Source organism: Euprymna scolopes, chromosome 5 (genome assembly GCF_053919585.1).
Source record: "Euprymna scolopes isolate OS-2025 chromosome 5, ASM5391958v1, whole genome shotgun sequence".
NCBI lineage: Eukaryota > Metazoa > Mollusca > Cephalopoda > Sepiida > Sepiolidae > Euprymna > Euprymna scolopes.
This window is the reverse complement of record NC_136486.1, coordinates 25982250-25999312: the sequence shown is the minus strand read 5'-3', so window position 1 is coordinate 25999312 and position 17063 is coordinate 25982250. Positions and strand designations below refer to the sequence as shown.

At 34.1% G+C, this 17063-nt stretch overlaps 1 protein-coding gene across 1 annotated transcript in view; it reads left to right on the top strand.

The window, feature by feature from the left end:
- The window catches only part of LOC145276745 (Golgi phosphoprotein 3-like), a 114165-nt gene extending 98697 nt beyond the window's left edge, over window positions 1–15468 (top strand). Inside the window, exon 3 of the mRNA XM_080127976.1 lies at window positions 4439–15468. Coding sequence (XP_079984102.1) covers window positions 4439–4863 — 425 coding nt within the window. The 3' untranslated portion in view covers window positions 4864–15468. The remainder of the gene's footprint in view (window positions 1–4438) is intronic.
- The last annotated feature ends 1595 nt before the right edge of the window (window positions 15469–17063 follow it).

Here is a 17063-nt window from a genome sequence, read left to right as displayed (position 1 = left end):
CCCACCCCCGACAAAAGGAGGGTGGACCCGTAAATTCACCCTTCGTCTGTCTGCACTTTTCTCAATAACTACGCCTTGGAATTTTTAAAAATTTTGCACAAACATTAAACATGATATGAGTAAAACCAGTAACAGAACGGGGCCCCCCCCCCTTCTAGGAGGCATTATAGGGGTAAAATTTCCCCCAAATCATTCATTTGTTTGCACTTTTCTCAATAACCACGCCTTAGATTTAAAAAAAAAAAAAAAAAAAAAAAAAAAAAAAAAAAAATTTTTTTTACAAACATTAGTCATGGTGAAAGTAAATTTTCCACTCCTGGAGGAAGGACCTTGCATGCTCGGCTTGTTCTTTATTTTTTGTCTATATGCTGCAAGCTCATTCTCCAGTTATCACGGTTCAGTGGGTCAGCTATTTCCAGCTAGGTCTTGTCTAATCACTTGCTTCCAAGTTTTCCTTGGTCGGCCAATTTTCCTGCAATTAAAGATAACTACTTCACATTACCATATTATTAGGTTGAGAAGAAAGTTCTTGTGGAATTTTAAGTTTTCATTTCAAATGTACTTTCAAACGAGTTTTTATCATGATACCTTTACTTTATCATTTTAAAGAGTGTTTTTGCTCTATCTAATCCTTTAAATTATAATCGTTTTGTAAAGCAATTGTCTTTTCTGAACGTTGAATATGAAAAAAAGCAAATTTGCACAATTTTTTTATTTCAAGTTAGCCTGAAAAGCTGCTGAAACCGCTTGCGATATCAGCGAAGTGTTTTACCCAGGAATCTTTGTGGCGGTGACAAGAGTCTTGAAGACGATGAGCATAGTGGTTGTCCATCGAATGTTGACAATGATCAATTTAGTCGAAGCTAATCCATGCACAACTGTTCAAACTTGCTTCTGAATTAGACATGTCCAAGGTACGTCCAAGGATGGGAGTACTGTTGCCACATCTGGGCAGAAGCTGCTAGAAAGGACTTATCCTGCCTTGATAGAGCTCAAAATAGACTTCGTAGCCTTGTAGGGGATGTCTTTTTCTCTTCCCTGCAACCTCTTTCTCACAGAAGAGATGGTGCGAGTTTGTCTCTCCTTTATCGTTATTTTCATGGCAAGTGCTCGGCTGAGCTCCAATCTATGGTCCTCCCTCACAAAACTTTCACAAGAAACACCCGTCTAGTAGAAAACACTATCACTAATTTCCCCCACTCTTTATCTGTGCCTGAACCTAAACGTAGATTCCATTAGAACTGCACGCCTATGGAATTGTCTTCCGCTTTCCAGCTGACTACAATATGGTTGTCTTCAAGTATAACGTAAACAAGTTGATCATAAAAGTTAACAAATTTACCAAATTTCCATTACTAACAATTACTATATTGTCCAATTTCTACTGTACACTCTTTAACACTTATCCTCGAGTGGCCTCTTGGCCTTGATAAGTGGTGATGCCTATGTAAAAAAAAAAAAAAAAAAAAATTACGTATACACACTTTTCAACCACTTGAGAGATTGGAAATACAAAAAACTTGATAAATAGTTGCTGCTAAAACTGAACAGCAATCAAAAGACGTGCCATTATAAAGTGTCATCTTCCCTTTTACACAACAAAAATGACCTCCCAACTGGCTTGTGACTTGCGATGAAAAGTGGGTTCTTTACGACAGCCGGCGGTTCTCGTCTTAGTGGTTAAACGCAGACGAAGCTCCATGACACTTCCTGAAGCCAGAGTTGCACCAAAAGGTTATGCTGTTTGGTGGTCTGCAACCAGTCTTATACATTAGTTTGTTTTTTTAATGTAGGCGAAACGATTATGGCGGCGAAGTACTGTCAACAAAAGATGAAATGCATAACTTGGATAACAACACCCAGCATTAGTCAACAGAAAAGACCCAATGCTTGACCCCACATTGCTAAAATGACCCTGCAGAAGTTGAACAAATTGAACTATGAAAGTTTGCCTTAATACGCCATACTCTCTGGACCTCTCACCTACCGACTATCACTTTTTTAAGTATATCAACAACTTTGTGTGAGAAATGCTTCCAAAACCAAAGCAATATAATCGCCACCAGAACACAAGATTTTTATGTTACTGGCATAAAAACACTTGTTTTGCGTTGGCAAAAGTGTGTTGATCCTGATGATGCTTATTTCGATCAATAAATTTTTATTTGAGCTGAGATGTTAATCTGAATTTAGAAGTTAAAAACCACAAGAACTTTGTCAACCTGATAGCATAATGAATTCGTCCTTAGGATAACCTCCAGGCTGGGCAAATGTAATGTAGCACATTGTAATTTCTTTCCCCTTTTTTTTTTTAAATCCGATATTGGAATTTTTTAAAGTAGGAAATGCTTTGAAATTTCCTTAGTTTTAATAGATTTTGTAGTTTTCTTCATATTTAAATTTGTAAAACTTGAAAACAAAATTAGAGATGCAATTATTTTGGGGTTTTATTTTTTATTTTCATTAAAAAGCTGCCATTTACGGTTTTCTTTGAACTTTTTGAAAATGGTCCAGATAAATGAGTACAAATTTTTTAAAATAGCGGAGATGAAATTTAATTTTTATTAAGGCCAAAATCAACTCAAGAACAAGGATTCATGAAATAAGTAGATTATCAGTTGAATGATGAAGAATGTTATGAAAGGATTGAAAATAATGAATGGAATGAAGTTTGATTACTTATGGAGGTGATTAATGACAAGTGTTTGTTGACATTGGATTTGAAGATGACACTATTGTAGTTTACAAGGAAGCAGTCCAATGGTAATGTTCCGCAGAAGTAGAGATTTTGGAAAGAAACTCTGTTCATGGAAATTCTGTCATATAGGAGGAAAAAAGGAAACTTGTTTTGTTCTGGTAAGAATTCTTGTTAAGAATGTCTGACAAAGAGGAACTAAGGATTGGCGCTCAGTTGAGCCTCTATCATAATTTTTTCTTTAGTATATTCATTCTTATGGTCATCTTTTGACCAATATTCATCAAAAGAAATTGCTTCTCAGACTTATAGATCAAAAGATTACCAAGAAATTTACAATTCATAACTTTCTTTAGGAAAACATCGGATTAACATGTTTTTCATCATATTGAGTTTAATGTCGGTTTTACATGTTGGCATGAGTTGGATGGCTTTAAGAAATTCACCTCCAAGCCTATTCTTGGTCAGGTTTTTGAATATCCATCTTTCTTTCAACTCCATCCTTATCACTGCCTCATGTATTTTCTGTGGCCTTCCTCTGTGAACTGAACCTGCTACCTCAACTGTTTTACATCTAATAACCCCAAAATCCATCCATTTTTTTTTTTTTCAATGTCACCTTTTCTACAAATATCTCCCTATACTGTTCATTTAATCTTCCTTTGAAGTTGTCAGATCTAAGCCCAGCATTACACATCCATCATGTCATTCCAATATTTCTCTTCATGCAATGCCTGTCCTCAACCCTCACTGGCCAGGTGTCATTTCCATACATCATCAGTGTGTATGCATGCTTGAAACACTCTTCCTTTTGTTGGCAGTGATAATGCTCTGCTGGTTAGTAATATCAGAAATTCAATCGTATATATTAATCAACAATGAAAGTGAAAACTTAAAAGCCATATACAGTGAGATGTTGAACCAACAGTTTACAATTTAAAATAAAACTTGTCTTCCAGCCTGGGAAGCAATTACTTCTATCAATGTATATGTTCAGGTTAACAAAACTGTCTAGGGGTTTATCTGGACATACTAATTGAAGGATATATCTTCCTAAAATAACGGTCCTGGATATAACCTTAAACTATATCCAGTGGTGAGGCCCCAACTTGCGGGCTTTTGGGGAGTGTGGAGCCACCCTTTAATTACCATTGCTCCCAGGTCCACTCTGACCCGGAGTGGTAGTACCTGTTAGGGTCCCAACTATGGGTTAAATAGAAACCGACTTGAAAACAACAAATATATTTTATTAAAAATTTTTCTTCAAAATCTTTGGATTCGGCATTAAATAACCCGAAAAGTGTTGATATATGCCGTAAAATAAAAACAACCAACCAACCAATCCTAAAATAACCTGTCTTTATTATCATTATTATTATTATTATTATTAGTAGTAGTAATAGTTGTAATATTATTAGTAGTAGAAGCAGCAGTTTTGGAAAGTAATTGCATAGAAAAATAAGTGAAAGAGGGGAGAGGCAACTATGAGATTGAAATAAATGCACATAAGAACTAGCTCCTCTAAGATGGTGGTTATGTATAATTAAGGCTTGAATTTTAGATCAAGGGAGATAACCAAGACTTTGACACGATCAACAAATGCTTGCTGCAATGTTCAAAGCTGATAACTTTTGCTACATGACATTAAAAACACACACACACCTTTTAATGTTTATCTTATTTCTCATGTGCTTGGTTTTTCATCATTGATTAACATTACTTTTTTTTTTTTTTTTTTTTTAGGCGAGACTTGGAATCCATTGAAACTGAAATACCAACTTCGTAATGTCCGTGAACGATTGGCTAAAAATTTAGTGGAGAAAGGAGTTTGCACGACTGAAAAACAGAACTTCCTCCTCTTTGACATGACGACTCATCCGCTAACAGACACAATCGTGAAACAGAAGGTGATCAAACGAGTACAGGATGCCGTTCTGAGTCGATGGACTAACAATCCGCAAAGAATGGACAAACGTCTTCTGGCTCTGATATACCTTGCTCATGCCTCTGATGTGCTGGAAAATGCCTTTGCCCCACTCTCTGACGACGACTATGAGGTCGCCATGAAACGTGTGCGTGAGCTACTGGACCTTGAGTTTGATGTTGAGAGCATGAAGGAAGGGTCAAATGAAATGATGTGGGCAGTCATAGCGGCTTTCAGCAAGTGAGCCCCAGCTCCTACCCTCTCACATATGCATACGCACACACACACACACACACACACACAAATACATATATATACACACACACATACCCCAGAACAGTCTCATCTAAAATGTCTTGAAAGTGTGTATACTTTGAGTGTGATCAGTCTGAGGAACTCTTCATTTTTGTTTTTTTTATTTTTGCGCAGAGTCTGCTGGGTTTTTCCAACATGGCTCCTTTCAGATTGGGGGAAGGACCGGTTTGTTCACTATTCACAACTTTTTTTTTTTTTTAATCTTTTGGTTAAATTTCCCCCCCACCCTCTGTACATAACAAATTGGGATGACAACAACAATAACTGATCTACTCGAAGGGATTTTATTACAATGATTAATAATTATGCTGACATTAACTCTACTGGAGCAACAGTGTCACACACAAGACAATGGACACTACATAGATAATGTTGATAACATTATGATATGATTTTACTATTCTAAGCTAATATTACCACTACTATTGTAATGTTGTTATAATAACACCGACCATTGGATATTTGCTGCCTGCCTCCCCACCCCCTCTTACCTCTCCGGTTCCATCATCATCTTTAAGATCATTCACTGGGCATTTGTGTGTGAACATTTGATGATGAGGAGTGTTGGAATAAAAACTTGGGACACTGAGTGTTAAAAAAAATGTCAGTTTATAACTATTCTTTTTGTTCTCCTACTCCCCCTCTTATCTTTTTCCTTCTCAAGTCCAGATTTGAGCATTCCAGGACAGATTCTTAGTTTATTATTTTTATTATTTAAATTGAGCAACAAAAATAAACCATAAATTTTCTTTAATTGAGACTTCTATCGTGTGTGTGTTTATATATATATATATATATATATATATATATATATATATATATATATATATATACACACACACACACCTCTTATATCTAGGTATGATAATGCGGACTGTTTGAACATCATACTCTGTTTACCCAATTATATATATATATATATATAATGTATTTCTGTTTAGTTGGGATTAGGGCATTTTACATTTTCGCATCATATTCCATTGTGCTTCATCATGACACAAATTAGATTTAACAAAACACAAGAATAAGTCATTTCTCATTTCATTGTTTTGTGCCATTTAAAAAAAAATATCCTGAAACTGCTGATTTGCTCTCTGGATGATGAAGTGCGCCTTTTTTCTGATCTGTTTGGTTTGCCACTTTTTAAAATTTCTTTCTATTTTTCTAAAAAAAATAGGAAAGAAATTGTGGATCCTAGACATTCTTATGCTTAGTGTTAGTTTTCAGTTTAATTTTGTATTTAGTTTATTTAAACTAATTATTTCATTGCAACCTATGAGATAGATTAGTTGAAATCACATTTCTAACTTCCTTTCATTTTATATATATATATATATATATATATATATATATATATATATAGTGGAGGTGTAAGAAAAATGCCTAAAAAAAGTGTATAAATCTTTTTACAGCATTTTCTTTTATCTATTTCACTCTATTTTATCAGCTTAATCCAAAGTATGAAAATCTTTCATTTCATCTTTGTGGTATAATTTTATTGAATTTTTTTTTTTTTTTTTAATATGTTCCTCCTTATATATATGATAATATACAATGTTTCTCTGTAGCTTACAATGAATATATTTTCATACTACTACTAAATTCTACTCAAATATTGACAATTGTTGAATTGAATACTGAAAATAAATATATATGCGATATATTGTATTACCTTATATGTTTATACATTTGAAATTATATATATATATATATATATATAATCTGTTATTATATATATAATCTGTTATGTCATGGTTATCACACTTAGATGGGATGAGCCAGTTCCCAAGAATTCGATAGACTTGTATCATAGCTTCATTTAATATATATATATAATATATATATATAGTTTCTCTGCTCTTTTTCTTTCGGATTGATGCAAGGCAAGTTGTATTGTCATACATTATATTCAAACCAAAATCGTTTTAAAGAAGCAAATACTTTTGATATTTACCCTGTAATAAAATAGATACCCCCCCTCCATCCCTAATCGAAAAAAAAATTGTCTGAGAAGTTTTAATCCAATTTTACATTTCAAAATTGCTCCTGTATTTGTTCTTCCATTTTGTTTCTAAAGAGGGATTAAAAAAAAAAAAATGATCCCAAATACTAGGTACGGGCAAAAATGAGCAGGTAAAAATAAGGGGACCTAGTTTTGAAAGCCGATTTATCATAATTTTTTTTGTAGGTGTGCGACTACTTTTTGATTGTATTTGAAAGATTAGAGAATAAAGTTAATTTCCTAAAAGATAAAAAATATTTGTACTCGTGAAAAAGAAAAAAAGTTATGAAAAATGTTTTCACGGTGAGCTAACCAATTCAGCTAAATTTTGAAGTTAAATAAATTCATTGTAAAATCCTTTAAAAGATAAATATTAGTTTTCTGGGTCTATTTCAAAGATAATTAGTAAAGTCCTAAGATATTGAATTAAAAAAAAAACAAAAAAAACCTTGTTTGTGCAAAAAAAAAACTTAATTAGCCCTCAAAAAGCAAGTAATTTACCGTTCACCAAAAATCCAACAAACTAAAAAAAAAAAAAAAAAAATGTAAACATGATTATAAGGAGGCCCAAAATTTCAGCCAATTGAAACGCTGTTTCAAAATGAAGTTATGATAGTAAAAGGAGGTAGGGGTGTCAGATTTCTTCTTTTTTTTTTTCTTTTTTTTTCCCCCAGACGTGCATCCATACATTCCTATTCTGAACGTTTGTATCAATTTTTATCATTTTTTAATTTAATTATTTTTTATGTTCCTGTTTTTAAATTAATTTTTTAAAATTATTGTTCGAGATTATATAAAAATTATGTTACACCGAAAGTTTCACATTCTTGCGAGCAAGGAAATTATTAAAATCTTGCATATAAAAATTATGCGAAATCTGTAATTAAAAAAAAAAGTAGAAATATTTTTGTTATTATAATTTTTTTTGTGTGTGAAAATACTAAATAAACAATGCTTAATTCAATGGTAATATCGATAGTTCGAGAAATTCATTTTTCTTAGAGTTATATCGAATTCATTAATACGGACTTTAGGGTTTTTTTTATAATGTTCCTGTAAAAAAATTTTTTTTTTTTTTTTTTTTTTTTTTTGTTACAAATTATGATGCTTTATTTATATAAAAAAAGCAAAAATAAATTATTTACTACCGAAAATTATAACTTTAGTAAAGGTATTTTTTGTTTAAACGAAGTATATTTCCACTCAGATTTAAATAAAAATAATCAGTTAATTATATTCCTCAATCATTATTTGATAAATACTGAAAATTTCATAAAAATTGGTTAATTTCCTGATTTTTGAATTTTTAAGTAAAGGGAGGGGTCAAAATGTTTATACATTTTGAGCATCGGCATTCATTTTGCCCGTACCTACCAAATACGTATAGCAATTGTTTGTTTGGAACCATTTTTTTTTTTTTTTTTCTCTAATGCCCAGGGAAGGATTCTGTTATTTCTTTTTATAATTTTCCCGCCTCACCACCCCCATAAAATGTGTGGATGTTTTATGACAAAAAATCATGTGGATGACACACCAGTTCCCATCAGTTCAAAATTAAATGACATTAAAGCTGGTAAGTACTTAGATGAATAATCATTTGGGTGAATACCAGGTGTTGTAAGCAAAAACGCTCTATCCAGCAATATAAATGGGTACTCTCCTTGCTGAGATTGTAAACCAGTGACAGACTAAGGTCCTGTCACAGGAGTGGTTCAAACTACCCATTCTGCGTAATGCTATAAAAATGAGGATTAAGTACCGTTTTTTAGTCATTATGCTTTGAAAGGAAATTTATTTTGCGCTTTATTTTTCTCCTATAAGTAAAACATATGGATGGGTATTTCAAATAAATGTTTGTTTCTTGGTATTTTTTTTCCAAATTTTTTTTTTGTTTTGTTTATTTCTCTTGACAACTTGAATCAAGTTTCTAAGAAGTGTAACATTCAGTGGAATTGAAATTCTTGACCACTTTCATGACCTGAAATACGAAACAAAAATCAGATTCTTTATGCTAGAAGATGCTATTACAAAGTTAAGGCTAGAATAATCTACAACTTTATATACTCCGTAAAATTTTGTTTTTATTTTATTTTTGTAAATATTGTAAAATTGAGGAAATCTAACGTTAATACATTTCTTCGACTTTTTTTTTATGTAGTTTTTCTTTAAATTTGCGTTTTTACAAAAACCTATTTATTCGATAATTTTTTTATTTTTTTTTTATTTTTTTTTTTTTAATTTTTTTTCTCCATTTCCTTTGCTGTTAGCTATTCTATATCCAGTTTCTTGGTTACTGCTTTTATTTTAAATAAAAATTATTTGTTTGGTTTTCATATTTTCATTTTTGATTTTATCGTATCTTTTTCCAATAATTATTACTGTTACTGACATAAATTATTTTGAAAGAATTATTGTTGGAAAATTAGGTAAAAACAATTTTTTTGTCTTTACCTACTCATTTGTGACATGTTTGTTATATTTTTTAATATTTAAAACGAGTTTAAAGTAATTTAATTTATCATAAATGATTGAATGAAATATCAGAGGTCAGCCATTACAGAAAGTACATAATTAAATTATTTTACTCATGATTTTTATTTACGATAAGTTAAATTGTTTAAAACTTGCACCTATATATAAAATTGAGGGTTTTTTTTTCCTTGCTTTGACATTGATATTAAAAGCCTATTTTTTCTATTTATTTGCTTACCCACAAAAGTAAAATATGACTCAAGGTCGTTTTTAATGTGTCAGGAAAACTAACTCCCCCCCCCCCCAAAAAGGGGCACTTTGGAAGTAGGTAAAAATAACAATTGCTTTTGTATAGAAGGGTTTCCTCTCCATTGACTTGGGACAAATTAACCTGAGTGTCAGATCAGAACAGATACTACACTATGATCTTGGGTCAGAGGCCAGACCTACTTTTTCTATTGGTATTTAATTGCTTCTCCCACGAGAGCAATATTTGACACAAGGTCGTTTTTAATGTGGGGAATGTCAACTCCCCAAATAGGGCAATCTGATAGGCAAGCTTCATTTTTGCCTACTTAGTTAGGGCTTCCTCTACATTGACTGAGGACAAATTAAGTGTAACATCAGAACAGATACTACACTCGGATCTTAATCCAGTGGTCAGATCCTCCAACCTACATAAAGGTTAACTAATTTGCATATTCCTTTGAAAAATGAATGTTCATTAATCATTCATATGTTATGGTTAGTTAGATGTCGATTTCATTTAACTATTACGCTGAAGTTTTTGTATAATTTTTCTACATTCTAGATAATTGCGTAGAATTTAGGATAAAAAGGTTTTAGCCCATGGAAATGTTTTCATCCACACACACACGTGTGTGTGTGTGATCTTGTCTCTGTATGAAAATTCTCTACCAAACTCTTCTGAATATTTGGTCAACACTTGAAATTTGATATATAGGGTATTTTGGACCTGGGAGCACTTGATTTGGTTTTTAGCCTGTAAAAATAGATGCTATGGGGTCAAAACTGAAAAAGAAAAAGCAGTTGATCTCAAGAGGAGTAAATCAACTAACTTCAGAGCATGTGTACATACACATTTGAAATGCTGAATAATGACTAAGGTTGGAATGTTGAAGGTTTTGGTTTTGATTCCAACTAACGGCACCAAAGACAGTTTTTTAAATTTTGGAAATCATTACTTTAGAAGTGTAAGCTATTTTTAGTTTCAGAACAGTTTCAGATGGTTCGCTGTTACACACAAGTCCTGGGAGGTGACTTGTTTGTAGTAGACAGTTCCACAGAACAAAATATTCTTACCGTGTCGAGACGGAAAAGAACATGTGAAATTGCTCCAGAAAAGGTTTAATATTTATGAAGCAATTCTGGTTTCTGATTGGTTGGTAGCAGAACGTGAATTAATTTGATTCGTCAGTTCTTAGCAGCATCGTTTATAAATAGAATCGTCCGACTGTGTGGGATTATATCCCATTATAGAACCAAAATATTGCAACAATTACTATTTGTATTGGGTACAATTGCTTTATAATAATTAATATGAAATCTATATGAATTCAAATATCATATTTAAGTGTATTATATGACCAGGCAACACCGGGAGGCCTGCTAGTGTGTGTGTGTGTATATATATATATATATATATATATAATATATATATATATATATATATATATATTGTGCGTTGAATAGGTCACAAATAGTATGTACAGCAAAATGATTTTTTAAAATTAATTTCTCAACTGTATTTCCTTTTAAATAATGCTGGTAATAATAATGATGATCATCCTTTCTCTTCCTAGCAAGAAATCACTTTAAATACAAAGACTTTCAATGGGTGAAAAAGTTAGTTTTCAAAAATATACACATTTCGTTAAAGATGACGGACAAAGATCATCATGAGATCATCGTTTGTTTTATATTTTTGAATGAGCAGCGCTTTTGGGTGGTTGATGTTATGCAAGAACCAGATTTCTTTTTTTTTTTTTTTTTTTTTTAATTTTTTTTTTTTACATGGGGATCACCACTTATCAAGGCCCGGAAGCCACTCGGGGATAAGGGTTATTTTGTGTACAATAATCAATGGGATAATATTGTAATAGTTGGTATTGGAGATTTGCTAAAGTGTCTTACTTGAGGGGGCCATTAATCAGGAATTTGTTTATGTTGGACTTGAAGACGTCCAAGTTGTAGCCAGGTGGGAAACAGGCAAACGGAAGAGAATTCCACAGGCGTGTACTTCTCGGAAAAAAAGCTATGTTCATGGAATCTACGTTTTAATTTAGGCACAGATAAAGTGTGGGGGGAAATTACTGACAGTGGTTTTAGCTAGACGGATGTTTATCATGAAGGATTGGCGAGGGGGGGACCAGAGATTGGAGCTCGGACGAACACTTGCCATGGAAATAACGATAAAACAAAGACAGGCTCGCAGCGTCTCTTCTGTGGGAGAGAGGTTGCAGGGAAGAGAAGAGAGCATCCCCCACCAGGCCATAAAGTTTATTTTGTACTCTGTCAAGGCAGGATAGGCTGTTTTTTGAAGCTCCAGCCCAGATGTGGCAGCAGTACTCCATCTTTGGATGTACTTGGCTTTTGGCTTTTATTGAGATAGAGAATTGCATCAGTAGTGAGATATCTGGAGCGGTAGAAGGATCCCACCATTTTCCCAGCAGCCCGGGTAACAGACTTGATATAAGTGTTCCATTTCAGATCAAGAGTAAAGGTTAAACCCAGGAGCTTGTCGAAACATGAAGCCTCCCCAAGTCGAGAGCCATCCATTTCAATTGATGCTAGATGAGGAACCGAGCATTGATGATGTAACATTAGGAGCTTGGTCTTAGATGCATTAAAAGTAACCAGCCATCTCTTCCTCCACTGAACCACGCGCTCTAGATCAGAGGAGAGGGAATCAGAGAGAGCTTTGTCATTTATGACCTTTGATGTGTTGCCATAGATGGTCGTGTCATCAGCATAGATGTCAACGAATGGTTTAAGTATGTGTTTTGAGAGATCATTGATGTAGATCAGGAAGAGAGTTGGGCCCAGGATGGACGCCTGGGGGACTCCAGCATTAATACTGTGGGCCTCTGATTGCTGCCCATTAACCACTACTCTTATGAACCTATCAGAGAGAAATGATTTAATTATTGAGAAAACATTTCCAGTTATACCGTAGCTGGAAATCTTGTGAAGTAGACCCTTATGCCAAACCTTATCGAAGGCCTTTGATATGTCGAGCAATTGCCCTAGAAAGGAAGCCTTTGTCGAGAGATTCACTAATCCTATGGGATATAACTGTTAACACATCAGCTGTAGATCTAGCAGAACGGAAACCATATTGCATGTCACTAAGGAGGTTATTTCTGCTGAGGTGGTTGACTACTTCTTTATTTAATATGGATTCCAGTAACTTACTCATGACACACAAGAGACTTATTGGTCTGTACTGAGAGGGAGATGACTTATCACCTGAGTTCTTAAATACAGGGCATACTGATGAGGTTTTCCAGGGTGTTGGAAAGCACTTCTCCTTAAGGCAATGCTTAAACAGTTTTGTAAGTATGGGAACAAGTTCTGGTCGAAGCTTTTTCAACACTAAATTGGAATGCCGTCTGGGCCAGTTGCTTTACTGGAATCAAGGTTCTTGATTAGTTTGGCGACTTTGTGCACAGATATTTGTATGTTGGATAGTGTGTTATCTGTTATAGGAGGAAATACGGGGAGGTCATGACCTTTGTCGCAGAGGGTAGAGTTAGCTGCAAAGTTCTTGGCAAATAGTTTGGCCTTGTCTGATGCTGATGAGATGACCTCAGGTCCATTGGTGATAGTTGGGATAGAATGCACGCTTCTGTTCAAGATCCTGTTTGCTATTTGCCAGAACTGGTGTGAACCAAGCCGCTGCTCAGCTACTTTGGATTTAACGGACTGAGCATATAGGTCTCTTGCATTTTTTATTCCTCTTTTACAGTGGTTGCTGGAAGATCTGAAGGCAGCTTTAGTCTCAGTACATCTATTACGTTGGTAGCTATGGAAAAAGTGATTTCTGTGCACAGTGGCAGCAGCACATTTTGGGGAGAACCATGGCTGACTGTTAGGTTTTTGGTGGAATTTTTTGGATGGTATGAATCGGTCTATGCCTACAATTAACCATTTGGTCAGGTCTGATACTATAGAGTATACCTCCTTTTTAAACATGGAATGCAGAGGTAGATCAGATATGAATGTACGGAAGCTATCCCAGTCAGCCATAGAGTATCAATATACTGTACGGTGGAGAGGTACATCTAAAGATGTATTGTATTTCATTTTTATCTTAACTGATACAACTGTTTGATCGGAGGATCCCAGGGAAGATAGAATGGAACATGAACATAGCGCCGGGCAAGTTGTGAGGAAAAGGTCTAGAAGGCTTGCATACTGACCAGTAGTATCGGGCACACAGGTGGGTTCGTGAACAATCTGAGTGAGGTCATAGGCAATGGCAAAATCATGACAGAACCTCTCCTCATCATCTGTCTTATTTGAGTGGGTCAGCCATTCCACATAATGGACATTGAAGTTACCGCAAATTTGAATGGTAGCCGAAATCGTCAAGGAGTGGCTATTCTTTATTATTTTCATTTGTATTTAAATCCAGTTAACTAATCATTCTAATGTTAATTTTCAAATTATGAACAGTCAAGCGCAAGGTGATATGAGCAATTATGTTAGGATTTAAAAGAAAAAAAAAATGTAACATTGCCAGTTGTTACTGACATATCCAATGAAAGTCTTGCTTGTTCAAAAGTATGAATCACTCATCTGGTGATAGGCTCAGATCCTTGTTCTTTATCTTTAACCAAACATTTATATAGAATCATTTGCTGCTAAAACTTTAATTTACATAATATATATATATATATATATATATATATATATATATATATATATATATATATATATATATATATATATATATATAATATTAAGTAAGCTACACAGAAAATCGTTTGTGTCATTCCAAAGAGAAATCATCAGGCTTTTAGTACTTCATAAGGTTTGACATTTAGCTTTCTGACCGATCTTGAATTTTATAAGTTTTTATATATATATGAGAGAGAGAGAGCAAGGATGGTTGTATTTTTTTTATCTGTGGATTATGTCACATAAACAAATAAGATTATTTGTTTCATCTGCATTAAAAAAAAGATCTATGCAGTACACACCACTTAAATATATGAGGAGTTTGAATACAAAATCCAATAAATCCAATTTCTTTAAACCAGGAAAATTGGATGTGCAAAAATGTTTTTTTTGCTCTTGCAGCATAATGGTAAGTACGTCTGCTAATGACTCAGAAGATCAGGGTTCAATTCTTTGTAGACTCAAAAATGGCATTTGCTACCTCCTTGCTAAACAGTATTATGAGGTGAGGATTAAGGATACGAGGAGTAATCCTGATGAAGGTGACGTTCTCCCCTACATCTTAAGCAGTAGCTGATGAAAAATGAGCCTTTGGATTGTCCACGACCATGGTTGACCACTTTATTTTTACTTGAAGGATTTTGTATTCAAGCTCTACATATACACACAGGCAGAATCAGCAATAGCAGCAACAAAATATTGACAAAAAACAAACAAACTATGTAACTCCCCCCCCCCCTCTTAAAAAAAAAAAGGACTGGTTGTGATGATTTTATCAACCTAAATTTTCTTTTAACATTTTTTTTTTTTTTTTTTTTTTTAAATATATCTTGATAATCAGATTTGTAAAAAATAAAAATTTAAAAAATGAATACTTTTGGAGACAAAAAATATATAAATTAAAAAAAAACAAAAACTATTTTTTTTTTTTTATGAACGTTTTTTGGTCATTTTTAAATTTGACTAAAAAAAAAAAAAAAAAAAAAAACTTTTCTAAATTGCCTGCCAAAAACAAGAACAAAAAATAAAATACAGATGGATGAACTGTCAGTAATTTTCCAGTCACACAAAACTGTTAGGGTTTCTGTTAACCAAATTTGTTATTCAATGTGGGAATAAATACTGGGATTTAGGCAATTTTTAATTTCAAAAGTTTTCTTCATTTAAAAAAAAAAAAAAAAATCGGTAAGGTTAAAATCTTTGCAATATTTTAATTTTATTTTGCCAGGTTGCAGTAACACAGAAGGTACAGTGTGTGAAAACAAGACGACACAAGCAGTGTGACTTGTTTTATCCTGGGCCCAACTCTCTTCCTGATCTACATCAATGATCTCCCAAAATACATACTTAAATCATTCGTTGACATCTATGCTGATGACACGACCATCTATGGCAACACATCAAAGGCCGTAAATGACAAAGCTCTCTCTAATTCTCTCTCCTCTGATCTTGAGCGCATGGTACAATGGGGGAAGAGGTGGCTGGTCACTTTTAATGCATCCAAAACCAAGCTTCTATCTTTACATCATCAATGCTCTGATCCCTATCTGGCATCAATTGAAATAGATGGCTCTCGTCTTGGGGAGGCTCCATGTTTTGACAAGCTTCTGGGTTTGACCTTTACTCCTGATCTGAAATGGAACATATTGCCAGGGACGTTGGGAAAATGGTGGGATCCTTCTACCGCTCCAGAAGATATCTCACTACTGATGCAATTCTCTATATGTATAAAAGCCAAGTACGTCCAAAGATGGAGTACTGCTGCCACATCTGGGCAGGAGCTGCTAAAAACAGCCTATCCTGCCTTGACAGAGTTCAAAATAGACTTCGTGGTTTAGTGGGAGATGCCCTTTTCTCTTCCCTGCAACCTCTCTCCCACAGAAGAGACGTTGCGAGCCTGTCTTTGTTTTATCGTTATTGCCATGGCGGGTGCTCGTCTGAGCTCCAATCTCTCGCCCCCCCAACCCTTGCCAATCTTTCACAAGAAACGCCCGTCTGGCTGAAACTACTGTCAATAATTTCCCCACTCTTTATCTGTGCCTAAATCTAAACGTAGATTCCATGAGCAAAGCTTCTTTCTTAGAACTGCACGCCAGTGGAACTCTCTGCTGCTTGCCTGTTTCCCACCTGACTACAACTTGGACGTCTTCAAGTCCAACATAAACAAACTCCTGACAAACCACCCCCTTAAGTAAGACACTCTATCAAAACCACCAATACTAATGATTACTACAATACTATCTCATTGAGTACTGTACACGCAATAACCCTTATCCCTGAGTGGCCTTTGGGCCTTGATAAGTGGTGACCCCCATGTTAAAAAAAAAAAAAAAAAAAGTGATAACCTAAACCAAAGATAGGCTGAAACCCAAATGCATTCTGGTGGATTTAATTTCATAACTTAATTATTATTTTTTTAATAAGATTTTAAAGTTTTCTTTTATAATTCGAGTAGAATAGTGTAGTAGCAATGCCACAATTTTACCTCAAAGAAACAGATGTACTCTCTGCTATCGGCGCATGGAAACCAGAAGACACAAAATGTGTGACTTGTTTTATGGAAAAGAATGTGATAAACCCACATAAACGCACGTAAACCCACGTAAGGTGGCGAAATTTAATAAACATAAATAGGAACCCAACTCCCAGTTATTGTAGAAACAATTAAACTCTTAAAAATGAACTTCAAAAACTACCTGGCCAATATACTTAGTGAACCAAGTGCAAGAGAT